Source organism: Sciurus carolinensis, chromosome 17, assembly GCF_902686445.1.
Source record: "Sciurus carolinensis chromosome 17, mSciCar1.2, whole genome shotgun sequence".
Classification (NCBI taxonomy): domain Eukaryota; kingdom Metazoa; phylum Chordata; class Mammalia; order Rodentia; family Sciuridae; genus Sciurus; species Sciurus carolinensis.
The window spans coordinates 47,894,072-47,916,042 of record NC_062229.1 but is presented as its reverse complement, the minus strand read 5'-3'; the positions used below and the strand labels follow the sequence as shown (position 1 = coordinate 47,916,042).

The 21,971-nt window shown below is 37.1% G+C and overlaps 1 protein-coding gene across 2 annotated transcripts in view; it reads left to right on the top strand.

Moving 5' to 3' along the window:
- Window positions 1–1,796: 1,796 nt before the first annotated feature.
- Kcnh8 (potassium voltage-gated channel subfamily H member 8) overlaps window positions 1,797–21,971 on the top strand; it is a 360,225-nt gene continuing 340,050 nt past the window's right edge. Inside the window, exon 1 of one of the 2 annotated variants that reach the window (XM_047531744.1) lies at window positions 1,797–1,899. In XM_047531744.1, the coding sequence (XP_047387700.1) occupies window positions 1,824–1,899 (76 nt within the window). In that variant the 5' untranslated portion in view covers window positions 1,797–1,823. The remainder of the gene's footprint in view (window positions 1,900–21,971) is intronic. The other variant, XM_047531743.1, reaches the window with a different exon arrangement.

Here is a 21,971-nt window from a genome sequence, read left to right as displayed (position 1 = left end):
GAATCCCGGCCCCTCCCGGGCGCGCCCCCGCCCCACTAGCATAGCGCGGCTGCCGGATCTTGAATTTCAACACAAAGGGAATCCTCGGCCGCAGGAAGTGCATCACCAGAAAGGGGGACCAGAGGCGGGGAGAGGGGGGATGCCTCTTTCTCTCTCCAGCCCCGCCCTCCGGGAGCCCCGGGCAGCGGTGACGAAACCCGCAGGGTCCCTTCATCCCCGCCCCCAGGAACCCGAAGAATTCAAATAAAGAGACACCCCCCACACACTAGCTGTGGTGGGGGACAGTGCTCCCACCCCACCCCCACCACCATGCCCGAGTCTCTAGCGGCGAGGATACGAGCTGCTATCCGCGGTGGCTCAAACACCTGTTCGCTTTTCCTCTTCTTTCCTTCCGGGTGCGGGAGCACCTGGGCTTACGTTTATTTTTCTATCCTTGGGTTCTCAACTTTCCTTTCGCACCTCTCTCCTTTTTAAGATTTTCTCTAGAATCCAGGCTCTGGGTGTTCCCTCCACTTCTCGCAGAGCTGAGCAGCAGATTTGGGCAGCTTTTCTAGGCATAACGTTGGTAAAGAGGGAGTCCCCGCGTCATCAAGAGGGAGAAGGGCAGAGAGACCACTTTCGTTTTCCAAGACACCTGCGGTTCCTGGAGCTAGGCCAGGCTTTCTTCTTGGAGGTGTCAGTCTTGCGGGCAGCTTTTTATTGGAGAGGGGCGGGGAGGAATCGGCTAGGGGACTTGTATTGAAGGTGTGTTTGCAAGGCAACCTTACTTTTTTGTGGTATTTTGCAAATCAATAAAATAGCAAACTTTTCTTGAAATACTTTATTCACATTTCACGAAGAGTGGGAAACCATCCATTGTCCATTTTAAAGGCTCCCCCCTTTTAGTGTGGGATGGGATGGGAGGCCAATGGTATTTGGAGGGAGGTGACTGAAACACCACTTTTTGAAGCTCAAGGAGAGACTGAAACCCCTCTGCGCTTTGGGCCAATTCCCAGGTTAAAAAGACCCTGGTGACTGGGAAGTGGGGCGCGCGACTAACTTGAGCTGCCCTACTCCTTTAGCGTGAACTCGCAATGGCAGGTGCACCGGAAAGGGGCCAACTCCCCCCCCCCCCCCTCCGGTGTCCTTGGCTGCCTCTGCTCCCTTGGACACCACTGGGGGGCCTCCCCCTCCCAAGTTCTAGGCGGAGGCCGTTTACCTGCCGGGACCTGTCTCCTCCCCTTCAACAATACCACACCCACGAGACTCGTCTCCCAGGGAGAGGGCCAGAGCGGGAACAAAGGGGTCTTTGTTCCCTGGCTCCTGGGGGGCGGGAGTCGCGCACGCTTCCTGACGCCCCTTGGAGACCCAGAGGCTTAACCATACAGCTTCCCCCAGATTGGGCGCAGTCCTCCACGACCCTAGAACCTTAGGTCAGGGCGCGGCGCCCTGGGCCGCCGCGTGCTCTTTCCGGGAGGGGAGGTGGGGGACAGGCACCGCGCGGCGGCGCCTGGCGGGCACAGTAGCCCGCGGAGGGACGGTGGGGGGGTTTCGGCAGCTGGCGGAGGTGGAGGGGGCGGGAGAGGGAGCCTGCGCCGGGCTGAGCCTGGAGGTGCGGGGCGGGCTCGGAGAGCGCTCGCGGGGCGGCTCTTGCCAGGGCAGCAGCGGCTGGAACTCGCTCTCTCTCTCCATCCATCCTCCTCCTTCCCTTGATCGGCCCCATCACCAAGCCAGGCCCCCCTTCCCTGCTGTCATCACGTTCCCCTTCTCCCTTCTTGGTACTTTCCTTCCCAACCATCTTTCTGGACAAACTTTGATGGAGAATTTCACACCACGTTGGAAAAATGCCGGTTATGAAAGGATTACTGGCGCCCCAGAACACCTTCCTCGACACCATTGCCACCCGTTTTGACGGAACACGTAAGTCTTACACTTGAACGAGTTGCCTGATATTTTCAGAGAATGATTTTTATCTTATTCATTACTTTCGCTCCTACCTTTCTTTTTTGCACCAGAACAATGAATTTCCTTCTGTTCTTGCCAAGGTGTCTTTTGTGAAGAGAATTTTTCCCCCTCCGGTGATTCGGTATAGTATTAACAGTTTGGATTGATGTAGTTGATTCTCTTGACTTCCTGGGTTTGTAAGGCTGTAAAACAGCCTGAAGAAACACCGACGCCTGTGTTCATTGTGGGACCTGTATTTTGGTACAATTTTAGGAAATTGGTTGTAATTCTACCAGGTGAAAATTGGGATATTGTGCACCTTATCTTTCTAGAGTTTCAAGGCTCCCAGGTTGGAGAGTTCCGAATGTTCCATCGTGGAGCTTCCTTCCGAGAGGTTTTTCGGCTTGACATGATTTCCCATCTGAGTTTTAAGAAGTGCAGACTAGAATCAGGATTGCCAAGTGTGAGCTTTCTGTAGACTTCGAAGTGTTGTGAGTTTGTCAGAATCTTCATTCCTGATTTTTTAGCTAGAGTAGCATACCTGAAATTAACACTCTTAACACTCAGAGACTAACCAGGAAGGAGTAGCTGAATATTATAAAAGCTGATCAGATCATAAGAGAAAGTTTTAACTTTTTTTTTTTTTTTTTTTTTTTTTTTGATATTTGACTCGTTTAAATTGGCGTGGAAAAAAAAAATAGACACAGTGTTGTGTGGATGTTTGGAGACTGTTCTGAATCTAGTGGTTCTCTTTCAGGACCACGGTCAGGTCCCCTCTCTCTTTCCCAGGCTTCTGAAACTCTGTGCTTGAGCCTGGAGAATCTTCCCAGAATAGCCCCAAAACAGGAGTCTATACTACCACCCCTAAAAATGCCCTGAGTTGCTTCCACGATGATATCTACCTTTCTCCTAGCTTATGCAGCTTCTGTGTGCTTCCCCCACCACACACACTTTTTTTTTTTTTTTTTTTTTTGGTCTGTTATACAAGACTCATAAATAAACTCGCTATTTCCAACAGCTTTCTTGGTGGTTCAAGTTCCATTGTTTTTACTACGACTGTGCATTTCTTAGAGCTGATATGAGAGAATGCATCTAATTCTATTTCCACTCCAGTAATCTAGATACATTTTCCTTTGGGATGTGAAGCTAGTCTTGGATTTCTATTCTTTTGGAATTGTTGGACAAGTTTATATGAGAGAAAAACAAAACAGTTTGATTTTGTTCAGTTTTTATTTTTGACATTCAGCCTAATTATAGTTGGTGTGGATGTTTGGTTCCTTCTTCCAGTGTTTTTATCTTTAGGTTTATTTGTCCATTCCTTTTCCTTTTATATTCTCCTTGTGTCTGACAGTATGAGTGATTAGCAATACTGTTAGATGTCTTGCTTCTTTAGTCAATAATAATTAAAAAAATTGTTGGAAAAGTTCACATACCTTGCCACTCCCACTACCACCAATGCCCAAGTACCACCAATATTACCACAGCTCTCTTTAACTGTACATGGTTACATGTATTACTATTTAAAATCTGAGAAAATAATCAAGTTCATGTGGATGTTGGTTCTTGAAAGTTGAACTTTTAAAACTAAGAGGCTCTAAACATTGATCCTGAATGCATCTCTTGAAAATGAGGTAACTGGAAAATGGTAATTGCTTATCTCATTGTCACTTAAAGTTGAATGAAGTGCAATGTGTACTTAATCTTCCCAGCAGAGTCCTGGGAGTTATTGCAGAGATACATTTAAATATCAATTGCTAATGAAAGAGGCTTTAGATCATCAGTGTGTGGATATCTTGTCCTCTTTCTGACTCTCACCATAACATGATAACAGGAGGGCATGCAGGGAGAGAGGGATGTATATATATGTGTTTCTATTTTAGCTCTGCATTAATGTTAATAAACAGGAAGTCAGGAATTTCAAATCCTTATTTGAGAAGACCATCCTCACATATAAATGTTTATCATAATTAAAAAAAATCTAAAACTCTGTGGGAAGGAGATGAGGTTTGGTTCATGTGCCATAGAATTTAGAGAATTCCTAGAGGGATCTAGGAATTCTAGTTTGTATGAAATCCAGCAATCAGTGAAATAGATTTCAAAGTAATGAGTAAGATAAAAGTTTATTTTGGCAAGATTTTGTTTACAAAATTTAATGACTATATCTCCTTTAAAGAAGTCTACTTGAAATAATGTTATTTTCTCATTTGCTTTTTTTTTTTTTAAATTGCAGGATGACTTGAATCATCTGAAACTTAAAGAACTTAAGCAAATTTTTAGACACACATTTTGCTATATCTGGAATCACGGGCATACCATTTCTCCAGCTAGATATTTAGTTTATCTCATTATGACATCTTTTCTTACTGATATGATTTTTTATTAAGCATTGTTACTACCTCTAAAGTTCTTTTTCCCATGATTATTCTTTTTCTCTTGATTTTTCAGTAGCAGTCATTTTGTTTTTGCCAGATAAAACTATTTATAAATTTTAAACTCTCAAAACTCCACCCACTCAAAAAAACTAAACTAAAAAATGAATATTGTCTTCATGCTCAACATGGATTGTGTTGACTTGCTCTATTTTCTGCTTTATTTATGAGGTACATTTTGTAGTCATGCTTATTTCTTTTTTAAATCTTATTTTGTACAATTTTAAAGAACAAATAAGAGCAAACAATATACCTGACTAACCTAATCAATGTGCAGTATTATTATTAGCTTTATTGATTTACTATCAAATGGAAAATAATAAAACAATTTAAGACATCATTTAGAAATCCAGCCAGGAAAAATAAACATGTGATTATATTGAAACCTATAACATAATCTTTCTAATTTATCAGTTGTGATAGTATCACAGAGCAACATAAAAGAAGTTAATATATTTTATCACCTAGTGACACTTTGTGGATTTACATAATAGGATATTCTTTCCTTTTAATATTTATGAAGTGAGTTCTTAGGTTTGAAAGACATTTGTGGACCATTACATTAAACTATTTTTTTCTTGATATATGATACAATCTGTGAATATTATTGGAAATCATAAATATTTTTATATATAAAATTATCACTATAATATGTTATTCTGGTTTGTCTTTAATTGAAGTATAATGTGACAGAAAAACTAAATATCTTTCAAATGTTGAATATGTATACCCCATTTAAGGGGAAAAAGTAAACCCAATGAATTTTATTAAGTTACATGTAACAACATTTCGCACTTGAAACACTATAACACACGCACACACACACACAAACACAATTTTATCATTTTGGATTCCATACAGTTGACTCCTACATAGCTTTTTAAAAAATGTTTAACACATGAAAAAATCTTTCTAAAAGAGTAGACTTTTGTTGTAAGTATTAATCTATATGAAGGGAAAGTATAATAAAACACATAAGTACATATTTGAAAAAATAGTTCTTTAGTACAAATATTTGTCACAGGATTCCTGTTGAGGAAAAAAACACATTTTTTTCTTTTTTTGAAGGATATAAAACTTTCAGAGGAAAGTGTCCATTTTCAAGCATAATAGTGCATTAGCCTACATTTCCTGGCCATATCAAAATTTAGCCTTCTTCTCCTTTGGGGTTACTAAGACAAGATTTAAGTTTTAAAGGAAGTTTGTAACCCAATGTACTACTTCAAGGAAATGCCAGTTAAAAATATTCAAAGTGATGGTGGTTTAGAAACTCATTGCATATATTTTGTGTACTCTTGTATAACCTTTTCGAAAGGGTCCTAGGAAATTGGTTAAAATTAAAATGCACACTTACAGAGACCATAACTCATAGCTTTTCTTTCCATCTCTCTTAATGTTAGAGGCATAGGAAGGATAATGCACCCAGTGTGGGAAGAAGAGGAAAGAATAAGGTGGGACAGTGGAGCTCTTTCTGTGTCTTAGCTATTTGTGGTTTGAAACATGTTATCCAAGATGTTTAGCCAGTAAAAATAAAGAGCTCTATGGATCTGTAAGTAAAAGGGTTTGCATGAATATATTCAGGGAACTACCTAGCACTGCACAGATATCACCCGCCAGTGGAAATTTGTAAAGACTTGTTTCTTATAGGCTGTTGGTAGTCTCTTGTTCCTATTTTTTATGTTTAGGATCCATGTTCCAGTATTAGTGTTCTACTTGTGATAATAAATTATCACAAACTTCATGGTTTATTATCTCACTTTCTCTCTAGGTCAGGTATCCAAGCACAGATCAGATGTGTCTTATCCACAGAATTCCATAAGACTGTAAGAAGGGACTGTGGTCTCATCTGAGGCCCAAGGTCCTCTTCCAACTGTGCCTGGTTGTTAGCAGAGTTGAAGTTTTTTGATTGATGTTCCTGTTTTCTTGTCAGCTGTCTGCCAGGGAATTTCTCAGCCAGTAGAATCTTCCATCAGATTTTTGCTATATGGCATCTCCCATACACTCTTAGAACATAAGAGCTTACTTCTTTAGACCAGTGGAGTGTGTGTAAGAGGAGGTGTCTCTCTTTTAGAAGTTCACCTAGGTCATCCCTAGTTCACCTAGGTTAATCTCCCTTTTGATGAACTCAAAGTCAATTCATTAAAAATCTTAATTGCATCCTTAACCTCTGCTGTATTCATTAAATCCACATGTTCTCTGCACACTCAGTGAGGGAAGAAATTGTAGAGGATATATACACAAGGAGGTGGAAATTTTGAGAGCTGTCAATAGAATTCTTCTGGCCACCCTTGCTGTCTCCTAATATTGCTGTACTATAATGCAAAACCTAATGCTCTCACACTTATTCTTCTATGAAGCAGATTTTTGAGCACATTCTGTAATTCAGTATGCAGAATACTCTACTGAGTTTACATCTGAAATCTTTGGGAACATAAGGCCACACTTACTGGAGGGTTTTCCTTCACATCTGGTGATGGCATATGTGTAAACCTAGCCTAGTATATTTTCAGTCTGCTGTGCTGTCATTCATTTTTCTTTTTCTGATCTAGATGAAATGTGGTAGATCTAGAAATATTTTCAGAATATTGACCTTGGTCTGTTTTCAGTTAAGAAAGGTTGTGGAGGTCTGTTGGTCCATGTACAGATACTTCAGATTACACTGGATGGGGAGTCCAAGAATGTGGTACCTGTGAAGACTTGCACCCAAGGTAGATCCCTGCACTTCAAGGTGACTGTGTCTACCTCTTTAACTGTATTAATCAAACTATTTCCAAGCCAACCATATGGACTCATTTGAAACTGCTCTTTTCTCTGTTTCTCATGTTTCTGACAATGTTTCAGATTGGGAAACTTCCTACAATACACTCCTGCTTTAAGGTCAGCTGTGTTAAACTAATTTTTTAAAAAAATTTTAACTTTGCTCCAAGTAGGTATACTATTATTTTACTGTTACTATCTTAACTATGTAAATGAATTCTTACCCTCCAAACGATTTATCATAGGGCTGTCATAAATACTGCAATGAACAAAGTATTTGACTTATAAGAAATGGATATGTCTGAATGTGGTAAGATTACATTACATTTGATAAGATATACAAATATTAAAATGTTATTTGTCTTTAAAAAATAACACCAGATAATTTTGTTTTGACATCATCATATAGATAAAATGCATACCTAATATGTTAAGAATATTATGCCCACAGTTCTAGGCTGTAGAATTTGGCATTATCTTCAGACCAAAGGCCAGGGCATAAGACCTCCTATTGCCAATTAAACCAGCAAAGAACACAAGACCTTTGCATAAGTATGTTGAGGGCCCAGAGTTACAAGTGTCTGAGATATCCTGAACTCAACAGACTTCTGGGAGGAGTACGTTCTCTTTGGAGAAAGGTATTCTTTTTCATTCCGTCATTCCCTCAATACTGTTTAATGAACACTGACTATATACAAAGCCAGTATACCAGGATCTTTGGGAGATGTCAGGCTTATTTTTTTCTCAAAGGGGACAATAAAACATACACAAATTCTCATAATGTAGGTTTCCAATAAGAGCAATTCAGGAGGTACCAACAGAGGGCTGTATACATTTTGGTGAGGGAGAAATAATTTCTGTGGGGGAATGATCTGGAGGGCTTCATATTGTGAGTTTTGAGTTGTCTTATATGTCATAGGACCAAGAACAACATTCTATTTCCTGTTCTAGTTTCTGCAGCACTTGGCATGGAGGCTTATAAGGACCTTCAAGGAAAATATATAATTTAGAGTGTGTGAAGGGAACAAGATAGAGGCAAGAGGACAGTGGAAACTGGTCAGACCAGATGTAAAAAGTCTTTTTGAAAAAATGGGGCATGTTAATTATACAGAATGGTGGGTATCATGGCATATTCATGCCTTCACCTAACAATTTGATCAGTTTTACTCCCCATTAACTCCCCTTGTCCTTCTCACCTCCCTCCCACTTATCCCCTTTCTTTACTCCAGTGGTTACCCTTCCACTTTCATGAGAGAACTTTTTTCTTTTTCTCCTCTCACTTCCACAAATGAGAGAAAGCATACAGTCCCTGTCTTTCTGAGTCTGGCTTATTTTGCTTAACATGATGCTCTCCAGTTCCATCCATTTTCCTACAAATGGCATAATTTTTCCCTTCTTTATGACTGAATAAAACTCCAGTGTATATGTATACTACTTTTTAAAATCCATTCATCCATTGAGAAACACCTAGGCTGATTCCATAACTTGACTTGTGCTGTGATAAACATGTGTGTGCATGTATCTATAAACGATGCTGACTTGAACTCTTTTGGATAAGTACTGAGGAGTAGAATGCCTGGGTCATATGGCAGCTCCATTTTTAGTGTAACATTCAGTTTTCCCAGCACCATTTGTTAAAGAGGCTGTCTTTTCTCCAATATATAGTCACTTTGTCAAGAATCAGGTGTGTGGATTTATCTCTGCATCTTCTATTCTATTGATCTTCATGTCTGTTTTTAGGCCGGTTCCATGCTGTTTTCATTACTGTGGCTCTATAGTATAATTTAAAATCAGTATGGTAATCCCTCAAGCATTGCTCTTGCTTAGGATAGCTTTGGCAATTCTGGGTCTTTTTGTAGACCGTCTTTAAATCCAGAATGCATTGTTATATTATGCCATCAGACAGCCATGTCATGGTAAGAAGTATCATACCACTGAGGACTGGCCTAAAAACTTTCAAAACTCTTAACATTCCCATATTCTGTACTTGCAAGCATAATATAAAGAAATGTTGACCTAGAGAGTTTTGACGTTTTCTGCTTACAAACTCTTCTAATAATACTTATACGTGGACATGAGTTCCATAGTATGTGGTAGAAATTATTGTGTTCATTTTCCTAGGAATGTCTGTTTTCTCTTAGGAAAATATTGATTTCCCATCACATAGCTGACTACCCTTCTTCTCCAGGGCTGTTCACCCCTGCATTTTACCACAGAATTATGCCTGTGATGAAGAAAAAGAATTGAGTCTGTCCTACAAGTCGATTGGAGAAATGCCACAGGAAAAAGGCATGGAATTACAACTGCTGCAAAGATAATAAAGTTCACCCTGGCAATGTGTGTTTGCTGATATCATCTAACTACTAAGTTTTTAATCCATTTTTGGTTTAGCGGAGCCAACAAACAAAACAGATGATTCTTCAACTTTACCTACGGCATAGTTCAGATTTAGCAACTGAAGCAAATGAAGAGTTTTCTCAGTAATTTAAACAGTCAAATATAGTTCTTGACTTATAAATTCTCTGGAAGATATATTTTGCTTTCTTTTATAGTTGTTAATGCAGTTATCTATCTCCCTTAACCCTTCGAAATTCATATGTACCCAGATGAACTAATAATCTTTTCTAGTCTATCAAACCTATTTGTCTTATTATTATTTTTTCTGGTCCCTGATGCATCAGTACCCACCCAATTCTTCAAGCTAGAAATATGAATCAGTCTTGACTGCCCACACATCTAATTGGTTATCAAATCCTTGATATTTTGCTGCAGAAATGCCCTAATTTGTGTCTTCATCTCCTTCACTGCTTCTGCTTTAATTTAGATCCTTCCTTTCTCAGCTACACAAATGCAAGCCTCCTCTAACTAGACCCCTGTAGCCGTTGGTCCTTTCTGGCACTCCCACCCCTTCAATTTCCATTGTCTAAAGAGCGATTTCTGTTAGAAGCAATAGGACAAGTGAGTCAGGTAACTTTCCTGCTTGAAGTCATCCATTGAGTCTCTGCTACCTCTCAGATAATGTCCACATTTCTCACTGTCATCTGACCCCAAGATGATTCCAAGGTGGCAGACATATTCATCCTAAATCCCCTGTTCATTCATGCCTCTGGGACTCCAAGTTACCTTGAGAGAAAGATGACTTTTGTCCGCCGATGCCTTTTGTTCCAGAAGGTTCCCTTCTGTGAGGTACCAAGTAAAGTTGGGTGACATTTCCTTTGTGCTTTCACATGACCTTGTTCATCCCGAGGATTAGTTCTTAAATGTACTGCAGTTATATGCTTCCATCTTCCAAGGAGGAACTCCCTGAAACCCTGTTTTGGTTCATTTTGTATTCCATTCTCTCAGGTTTGCACTTGGAACAGTCCTCACTCAATAAATATTTGCTTAAGTGTAAGAATTTCAAGTTCCTTGAAGGCCAGGGATGTTGACTAAACACCTTTTTTTTCCCCCCTCCAGTGGCAACTAGTCTTCCTATTATTAAACAGTATGTCATTAGATTTAGTTTTGAAGATTAACTGTAGACTAGTTTCCGCCCCTCACCACTTCATTTTCACATGGTTCCAACACTGATTTGCTTCGTTAAACCCTAGTGATAATAGTGACTACTGCCCTGGGTATGTCTCCTGGGATAGTCTATATTGTACTGACACTTTATCACTTCCTACCACAGCTCCAAATCTATGTGGAAAGCACCTTCTTTTTAAGTTAAAAGTTGGTAAAACTCAAGCTCAGAATTCTACTGCATCACACTAGCCTGTGATTTTCCTACTATATAACACTGTCTCTGAAATGTTTGTATATTAAATATAAACAAACTGGGGTAATCTGTGGTATCATTTCTAGTTTCTAACTCTTTCAAAAGGGATTTATACTTTAATGTTCTTAGCTACTTCTAGTTAATATGCTGGTTTTTTCCCCCTTGCCGATATATTATGCTTTAAGTACTTGTCATTTAAGGAGTGTTTTAAAATGGTTTTTAAGACATAAATCTGGAACTACTAAATTCATTCACTGTGCAAAGCAGTTTTGCTCATCAAAGAAAATCTGCTGTCCATTTTTTTTTAAATAAAGAAATCCATACTCTGAGATTTTGATGCTTAGTATTTGCTGACTTTAGTACTTCCTTGTGATTTTTTTTTATTGTGAAGCTAATCTCTCTGTGGAGATATTCTAATTCTCATAGCTATTATAGTGACATCATTTTTTTATTTTTAGCTTGTCAGGGTCTTATAAGGGAAATTCTTCTAGCTATTTTCAGTTTGCTTTCACAGGGAAGAATATATTGTCCAGTGTCAGGTACTGTTGATGTCTTTTAACAGAATTCACTTATCTTTTCCCCAAAATGAATTTACAGGAAGAAATAAGTGTACTTTGCTCTCCAACTCTCAAATCTAATCCAAAGCTCTTTTTTTTCTCTTCAGGTTTTCTTTTGTTCTATTAAGTCTTTTAGACAGATGTCCTTATTGCATTTGTCGCTCCAAATAAGTTTCTTATTCTAGTTATGGAACCAAAGAGAGTTAAGACCAGAGCACTTATCAGCCTTACCCTGTTCTATTTGATTTTCTAGAAGGAAGGATCCACATAAGAAATTTAGATGTTATCAAAATATCAAATACCCAGTTTGATAAGAAGTAGACTTGTCCTTAAATGTGGTGTTTCTGGCTGTTCATTCAATGGTGAGAATCATGTAGGAGATAAAATGGGCAAGCTTTTAACCTTAACTCCTAAGTAAATGTTTCTGCTGTGATTCCATGAATGATGAAAATGAGGAAGGGTCTGTGAGAAAGAGCTTTGGTGTTGTATTAATTTGGAACAACTTCTGTTGGACTACATCTCAGTGATCTGAAAATGACCCTGTCATTCTCTCTTAACAAGTCGTGGTTTCTGATTTTAGGATACTGAATTGAACACCTGTGGTTCTTTTCTATCTGTACTTGATTGATATCATTTTTAATAAATTATTATCTTCCACATAATATTATTTGAAATATATTAATGGTGAATATCTGCATAGCATTTCAGTCTTACTGTAAGTGAAGCTTAACATTTAATATATTTAGAGATTATTTGAATTCTTTTTTAGCATGTGTTCACATTCTTTGTCTTTTATTAAGTTCATTATTGCCATTTCCATATTTGATATCTTTGAGTTATTCACATCATATAAAATACAAACAATGACAACAATAACAACAACAACAACAAAACCCCAGAACTTTCTTGGTAATGTGAATTGCTGGTTTTTTTGCCCAATTTTGGTTGGGCCTTTGACATTTATGTAGCTGAATGAATCAATTTTTGTTATAATTTCTAGAATTTGTGTCATACCTAGAGATGTATTTACTATTCTGAAACTATTTTTCAAATGTACCTTATAGTTTCATTTTGTATATTTGAGTATTTTCCTTTTCTCCTCCATTAATAAATTACATAAGCTGATCTATTGAGTTTGATGTAAGGATCAAACTATAGTCTTTATAGATTCTTATCCAATTTTTTTCTAACAATTCCTTTTTCCTATGATAATTTAAAATGTTGAGTGTATCATAGTCTCTGTAATTCTATTTTTGAAACTTATCTATCCTATTACACTTATCTATCTTTTCCTTCATATGTCAGTATCATCATTTCAATTTTAGTATATGGTGTATCTTTAAATAATCAGTCTCAAAATTTTTATTTCACTATTGTTTTTGCAGAATTTTACTTGGCTAATTATACTTATTTAAAAGTCTATAAGAACTTAAGAATCAGATTATCTAGTTGAAAAAAATTGTGGTGGTGATTTTAATGAAATATTCTATAGGAAAAATGATACTTTTGTGAAGTTCACCATTCATATATAATAAATTGCTAGGTATTTCTATTGTTTACATTTTTTTGGAGCATTCTCAGTAAAACTCTTATACATTACCTGTTTATTTTACTCCTGGAAATTTTGGCTTCCTAATTGTTATGTGAAATGGAATCTTTTTTCACTTCTTTTTTTACTTCAATCATGTTAGTTTCTTGGAAGGCTATTGACTGCTATATGTTATTATTTTTTTAACCAGCAAGCTTACTGACTTTCTCCTATCTTTTGTAGTAATTTTGAAGTTTGATTTTTGGGGTTCTCAGGTAATAAATAATACTGGTCTCAAATAATGTAAGTTTTATATTCATGTTTCCAATATTTACAACTCTTAACCTTTATCTCCCTACTTTTTTTCCTATTGTCTAGTTGCTTTGCTGTTTTAAGACAAATGTTAAACAATGGTAGGCATCAGTAGAATAGTGGAAAGGGATGAGAGAGCGAGGAGGGAAGGGAATAGGGAGGTCCTGGGAATGAAATTGACTGAAGTGTTGTGTGCATATATGAATACGGCACAGTGAATCCCACTATTATGTATATTATAATGCACCAATAAGAAAGAGTTTTGAAATGGTGGTCATAAAGAAAATCCTTCCTCTTCCTAAATTTAACTTGAACACATGTTCAAGTAGCTGGATTTCACTGACCCCCTATGTTTAGGATTTTTATGTATATATGAAGCATATTTATTATATAATATTTGCATTTTTTTCTCTTATTGTACATGTGAGTTATTGGATTTTGATGAGGGAATCACATGTTTATATTTGTGCTGATTACAATGTAATCCCACCTGGTTTAGAATTTGTGCCAGGTTTTTCATATTTTAATAAAGTATTATTAATTGTTGCATTAAGACAGAACAAAAATGGGTTGGTAGATCTTCATTTAGTTCTGACAGTTTTGGCTATGGCCTTATCTATCAGTGTCTCAGATGCCTGTGTAGTGAATACCTCTTAAATGTGTGCTTAAATCTGAAATATGGGCAGTAATAGCATGCATTTTTTGACCTCTTTTCAGAAACAAAATGTCTCTATCTATCTTCCTAGAAGAGCATGCATATTGTCTGCCAACCAGTAATACCATAGACTGTATGAATCTACCAGGCCATAGACTAGTGCAGGCAATAGGAAATATGGGAAATTATAGCTTAACAAGAAATGTATGTAGAATATATTTGTATTTTTGTCATTTAAAAAAAGTTTTACAAAAAACTCCTGGCATTATTGACTTTACAAAAATGAAAAATTTGTTACAAAGTATTAAATTTCCATTTCTTAAGTTTAATGATGAAGACAATGTTGACATTTATATACTTTATGGATGCTCACTTTGAGGCAAAATTACTACCACATTAAAATCAGAATATATAGGCCAGATGTGGTGGCACAGGCCTGTAATCCCAGCAGCTTGGAGACTGAAGCAAGAGGACTGCAAGTTCAAAGCCAGCCTCAGAAACTTAGTGAGCCCTAAGCAACTTAGTGAGACCCTTTTTCAAAAATAAAAAATAAAATGGGCTGGGGATGTGGCTAAGTGGTTAAGTATCTCTGGGTTTAATCCCTGGTACTCCCGGCCACACACACACACACACACACACCCACACACACACACACAAACCCAGAATATACAAATATGCTGCCTAAACATCATCATGCTTTTAAAAAACAAGTTCCTAATTTAAGAAGAGTGTATGTGAAGATAATTCATTCTTCAGAAGATGTCTTGGACATGTTCTATGAAGCATGACTTCATTTACATCAAAGAACTACTTTTCTACATGGATTTGATTCATTCATTTTTTTGGTAAGGTTTTTAATTATATAATTTATATGCAATAAATATCACTCCTTTTAAGTGTACTATTCCATGGATTTTGTAAAGTATATACAATCAGGCCACCACAATCAAGATGTAGAATAATATCCTTATCCCCAAGGTCAATATCAGTCCCCAGCTTCCAGTACCTAGCAACTTATACTGTTTTCTATTCCTAGAGATCTGCTGTGTTTTGACGTAATATTAATAAAATCAAACAATATGTAGCTATTTGTCTGTTTTTTTTTTCATTTAGATAAATGATTTCACAATTTATTCTTTTTTTTCCCCTCTAAGGAATCAGTAATTCTACTTTATAGAATTTTCCTTATTTTTGATTCCAGGTTTTCCTATGCATGTAGAAAAAAATGAAGCAAAATTTTGTTTCATAAGCAGAAGGTCTAAGACAGTACTAAGGCTATCAAAGTTTCCAGTGGAAATTAGGTAATTTTAATAATGCTTGAGTTTTTGCATCTAATTCTTAGGCTTCAGGTAAAGCATTTCCATGTTCATTTTGTGTGTTTTATATGTCACTATAAATGTTATTGTAAATTCAGTTTAAAAGGTTATTGAAGATAAAGTTAATAATTTTGTGGTGACATGATAAATATAATTTAATAGAACATACTATCATGGTAAAGATAATGTTATTCAATTTTTAAAAATTAGCCAGGTATAGTGGAGCACTCCTATAATCTCAGTAATTCAGGTGGTTGAGGCAGGAGAATCACAAGTTCAAGGCCAGCCTGGGAAACAGAGTGAGACCCTGTGTCAAAATTTAAAAAGATTAAAAAGGACTGGGAATGTAGCTCAGTGGTAGAGCACCCTTGGGTTCAATCTCCAGTACTAAAAAAGAAAAAAGAAAAAAAGAAAAAAAAAAAAAAAAGACGGAATTTTAAAAAATTTATCAAGTGAAAATAATCTTGGATTTGGTATGTTGTGTACATAATTCATTTTTGTTCCCCCCAAAAGGTGATATTCTATCAATCACTATAAGAACTATAGTGACATAATTACCAAATATTTTTATATCTGAAGAATTAGTCATTACATTATACAATTCGTGACATTAAATGCCAAAAAATGTTCTTCATGGCAATACAGAGTTCCTCTTTTTACTGACAGTCCGCAGAATTTTGAAATATTTGAGCCTCCGAATTAATGGTGTAAACCAAGTGTCGCAGGTGTTAATTTTCTTCAATGAGCCTGTTTTCCTTTCGTTTTGTTTAAAACAAATATTTAATCAAATAGTTAATCAAATCACTTAATATATAAATACTTCAACTTTTAAACCTTGCGAGTAGCAATTATTTGAAGCCAAACCTGCAGAGAGAAGACGAAAGGCGTCACTAGACGCACCAGAGACGAAGGTCAGCCAGGGAGAGGCAGGTGGCGGCGGAGGGACGCGAGGGGGCCCAGCAGCCCCTCTGCACCAGACTGACCGGCCGACACACTGCGCCTCCGCCAGTACCAAAGTAACAAAGGCACCTCAAGAACACGTAACAGCGATTTGTTGGGGAAAACAAAAATTCATAGAGCTGCAGAAAATCGGTAACTTGAGCCCAAGAAATGACACCTCAGACCTGCGCCAGCTCCCGCCGCCAGCAGAGCCAAGCCAAGAGCGCGAACCAGAGACCCATGGTTGGTGGATAAAGAAATTGAAAAATAAAGAAGAATTGACCGGTTTTTAGGCTGGTTTTTAAAGGACACAGAGTTGGTAGGGAAGCGTCTCGGTGGAAATAGATCCATAGTGGTCCCTGTGGCGAAGGTTTCCCTGGGGATGGCAAAACCCCCATGGCAGACAGGTCCAAAGCCCTGTGCGAACATGGAACCTGCCAGCAGGTGAGGAAAACGTCCCTGGGTGCTGAAAGCTGTCCCCTTGCAACTTGCACAGCTGTGAACGGAGAAGGTGGGGACTGGGAACTCAGAAAGGAAGTTACCAGTTGCTGATGAAGTTACCAGTTGCAAGGAAGTTACCTGCAGCCCACGGAAAAAAAAATTCCCAGAGGTTGCCTGAACCCGAACCAAGACTGAAACAGCCACAAAGCACATTTAACCTGGACCATTCAGCCTTTGGATCCCAAGAGAAATAAATCCCATCTTACCTGGCACCTCATAGGAAGTATTGTGAAGACACTGACTGGCTAGGCAAGCACAACTGCACTCCAGGGCGACAGGGGAAACCTGTGGGGGCTTGGTCCCTAAGTGCTGAAAGTGGATTTTTTGGAAAGCCCCAGAGATCCAGAAGCCCAACAGAGATAGGAAGCTCCACAGCAATAAAGGGAGTGGCCTAAATTTCAAATACCCACCAACAGAGATCCAAAACCCACCAAAGTCCAAAACCCAGCAACTGGAAACGCCAGCCTAGAACTCTGCAATCAACCCCCCTACCAGATTACACAGTTCATCAGTCTATCCCACCCAATACTGGGAGATTGGAAGCTGACAGCCTCTACACCCATCTAGTCAGGAGCACAAGGACGGTGGTCAAAAATTCAGAATCTAAAAAAAATATAAAGACCAAAAATCCATCCAGCACCCATTCATGTTAAAAACACACCTAGCTGGAGAAGCCAGGAATGAAAATTACCTCAACATCACAGAGACTGTTTATGGCAAACCCAAAGCCAACATCATACTGGCTGGAGAAAAACTAAAAGCCTTTCCTCTAAAATCAGGAACAAGACAAGGCTGTTCATTCTCGCCCTTCCTATTCAATGTAGTCCTTGAAACATTAGCCAGTGTGATCAGGAAAGAGAAGGAAATCAAAGGGATACAAATAGGAAAAGAAGAAGTGTTTTCCCAAAAAGCAAAAGTCAGCATACTGCAGTGATACATCCACCTCAATGTTTTATAGCATCACAAGTCACAATAGCTAAATTATGGAATCAACCCAGGTGCCCATCGATAGATGAATGAAGACATTGTAGTATACATACACAATAGAGTTCTACTCAGCCAAGAAGAAGAATGAATTTATGGCATTTACTGGTAAATGAATGGAAATGGAGAACATCATGCTAAGGGAAGTAAGCCAAATTGAGAAACTCAAAGCTTGAGTGTTTTCTCTCCTATGTGAAAGCTTGAGCAAAATATAGGAGTGGAGGAAGGAAGGGCAGGATATCATAAAGATATAGGGAAGATCAGTAGTATAGAAGGAGATCAAGAGGCAGAGTGAAGGAGTGGGAAAAGGGAGGCAATGCAGAATGAATTCTTTAAAAACTCATGTGCGTACATTCCACAGGGAATGTCACCTTTATGTATAAGTAAAAAGAACCAATCAAATATGAATAAATAGATTAGTGAAAGGAAGTCTAGCAGAATAGATAAAGGAGAAAGGGGGAGAAGAGGGAGAACTTGAGAGAAAAGGGAGGGGAAAAGGAGGGGGTTCATGAACTAAAATTGAATTACATGTGCATATGATTTTGTTGGGATTAACCCAACCACAAATGTATAACTGTAAAGCTCTAATTTAAAAAATAAAGTTAAACAGTGAGAGCTTAAATTGTGTGCTATACTTAATTTTTAAATTCTTTAATTTTTATTTGGAATGTTTCGACTTGAAAGAATATTTTGGTAGAATTTCTACTTTTAATTAGATAAATTTACATTCAGTACTGATTTTTTCAGCATCTAAGTTTGACATGCTAAGACTCATACAGATTCTTTTGTAGTAAATTATTGTATTGTGAAAATATTTTTGAAGGTAGTTACTCTCAATAGGGCAATATGAGAGGATCCATGAAGTATTAGACTAAAATAGTTACACTTTCCCATACAAATAAATAGAATTAAAAATATTTTCAACACAGCAAAATTAGGGAAGGGGATTGAGATTATATTTTGTTTAATAGAATTTACTTTTTATTTATAGATTTTTTCAGCAACCACAAGAGTTTTTAATCCATTAAGATTTTTATGGCTTATAGTGAGGAGTTAATTGCAGATGTTAACAATTCCAAATTTATTAACCATAAAATGTACCATTGAGGAAAATTATAGGCAGTTTTATGAAAAATTAAAATTAATTGTACTACATAGAAAATGTAGAAATAAATGTTTAAAAAAATACTGCATAGAAAAAGAGACTGTTTCTGGCTAATACCAGCAACTTTGTACAAGAGATACATATGACTATATACATGACTTAAATATGTGAAGATATAAGAAATATCATTGTTTCAATTTTCCAGTAAATGATTTTATTTTTCAGTAGCATATAGACATAATATATGTTATTTAAAAGAAGTAACTCTTAAGTTTCAAAATAGTTTTGGAAAAATAAATTTTATAAGTTCATCAATATAGTAAAATCAGTCAAAAATAAAATATAAATACTTGTAAATTATCATTTTATTCTTTAATTTCTACTTTCACTCTGAGAGAACTTGCTAGTCATGGTGTTTTATGTACCCAGGTTGACAAACTCCAGTTTCCTAAAATGAAACTTTTAAAAAATTTAGTTTTTATATTATCTTCTGAGGTAAGATGGTAAACTTCAGAAAAAAGACATCCCACAGGAAGAAAAAGGGAAGAGAATTGACATTGAGCAAGCAACAAGGAACCCAATAGTACACTCAGCATTAAATATATTGGTTTATTTAATCTCTATACTGCAGTCAGATGTTTTTATTCCTAATCTATGGAAATTGAAGCTTGGAAAGACTGAATAAATTGTTAATGTCACATACTTTGTAGTACTGAAGCTGAAATTTATACACATATTTTTGACAATAGCAAGCTGTGTTTAATAAAAGGCAAAAAATTGAATCTAAATTGTAAGGCATTAAATTTATGATTAAGATCTTGATAGTCATGCTTAACTTCACTAAAAGACACTTACAAACTATTTTGTGCTTTTTATAAAAACACCATGGAAAAATTCAACCCAGTAAGTTGCAAAGTGGCAGTGTTTAATAAACAGTACTTAGTGGAATGTCCAGAAATCAACCTCTCTTGTTAGAATAAAGCACCCAAAATGATTCTTTTTACCTGATCAGTCATGACCCACTAGCATTGGAGACTTCAGAGCTATGCCACCAGCCCAGAGGCTTGAAAATATTAGAACTGATTCAGAGTTAGTGGTAGAACCATATTAAAATGCATCAGTGGTTTCTTTAGTGATGGGTAGGATCTAAGGGGCTAAAATTACATAGGGACATACGGAAACTTTTTTCCCCACTTTTTTTCATTGGTGTATTATGTTTATATATAATGGTGGGATTTGTTGCTATATATTCATACATGCACACAATATAAAAATATAATGTGGCCAATATCATTCCCTACACTCCCCCCACCTCTCCTCCTACTGTCAGGTCCCTTTCCTCTGTTCTACTAATCTCCTTTTCATTTTCATGAGATTCACCCCACAAAACTCATAATCCCACCCGTCTTTCTTTTCCTTTTTCCTCTAGAGCATTCACATATGAGAGAAAACATTTGACACTTGACCTTCTAAGTTTGGTTTATTTTTTATAACATAAAGGTCTCAAATTCCCTTAATTTTTCTATAAGTGACATAATTTCATTCTTTTAATGGATGAATAAATCTCCATTGTGTGTATATATATTTTTCTTTATTCATTCTTTCATTGATGAACACCTAGTTTGGTTCATAGTTTGGCTATTGTGAATTGCCTTGCTATTACCATGGGTATGCTTATATTACTGTAGTATGCTGACTTTCTCTCTTTCTTTCTTTCTTTCTTTTTTTCTTTCTCTTTCTTTTTTTCCTTTCTTTCCTTTTTTTTTTTTTTTTTTTTTTTGGTACTGGGGATTGAACCCAAAGTCACTTTGTTACTGAGCTACATCCCCAATCACCCCCCTTTTTAAATGAATGTTGAGACAGGGCTTGCTGAATTATTGAGGGCCTCGCTAGGTTGATGACGCTCGTGTTGAACTTGCAATCCTCTGTCTCAGCCTCCTGAGTTGCTGGATTACAGGCGTGTGCCATCACTCCTGGTGGTGAGTTTAATTACTGAGGGTAAATACCAAGAGTGGCCTAGCTGGATCCCGGTCTGCAGGAGGATCTTTTGAAGAGATGGCTATGGTTGCTGTTTTGATTGTGGTGGTGATGTTTTGGGTGTATGCATCTATTACACTTGTCAGTTAGTATACACTGTGTATATGTACAGTTTATGTCAATTAAACTTCAATAAATTTGTGAAAAATACTTCCTGGGCTAGTAGAGAGTGGGGTAGAATTAATACCACTAGGAATGACATATACTCTGCATGCAATCTATATGCCTTTCAGCAGGCAATCTTATCTGGTCTATTAATAATTGTGTAGATTCAAATTATTGAGCATATGAGACTAGAAAAACTAGTGAAATTAACAATAAAGATATTGAATTTAGTAACTCAATAATTTTTATAGTAAAACTGGATTAAAGTCATTGCTGATCTTTTTTGACAAGAGTACAGATTTGCTTGCTGTGTTAATTATTATCTGTGTTATTATTATTAACTGGATAGTTATTAACCTAGTGGTGTTTGGGGGTTGACTGGGGATTCACCTGATCCAGGTTGGGTTGGTGGGGTTGTTCTGGAATGGCTGGGTTCACTCATGCATATACAGATTGTCTAAGGCTAGCTCTTCTGTGTGGGCGTGGCTGGAAAAGCTTAGCTGGGGCATTCCTGTTCCAACTGTCTCTCCTCTTATGTGGGCCTGAGCATGACCCTTGTAGTGATGGCAAAGGTAGAACAGAGCCAGCCCAATAAAATGACACATGATATTCCAGACATCTTGTGTCATGTTTGCTAATATCCTATTATTAAATTAAATCACATGGATGGGCAGAAGCATGGGAAATGATGCAGTGTCTACTGTACATTCTGTCACCTTTGCCATACTATTCTTCTCTTTTGGTAGGGGAAGAAATGACATGTTTCAAAGATTTTAAATTCTTGAAAAAATATTAGCCATGTTCATTTGCTTTGTAAAATGATAGTTTTATACTTCAGAAGTGCTGTTTTGTTTTCTCACATGCAATTAATATTTAAAAAGAGTATCGTAGAACAGAACATTTATGATGCTACATCATAAACGAGACACAGAAAAATGTTATTAAAATGTTATTATTTTAATATGATGGAAAACTGCACATGCAAAAACACACTTCTGCATATTTCTTTGCATTCAGCTGTTTTTGCAAGAAAAGTAATATACAAGAGGATGGTAATCACCTCAAT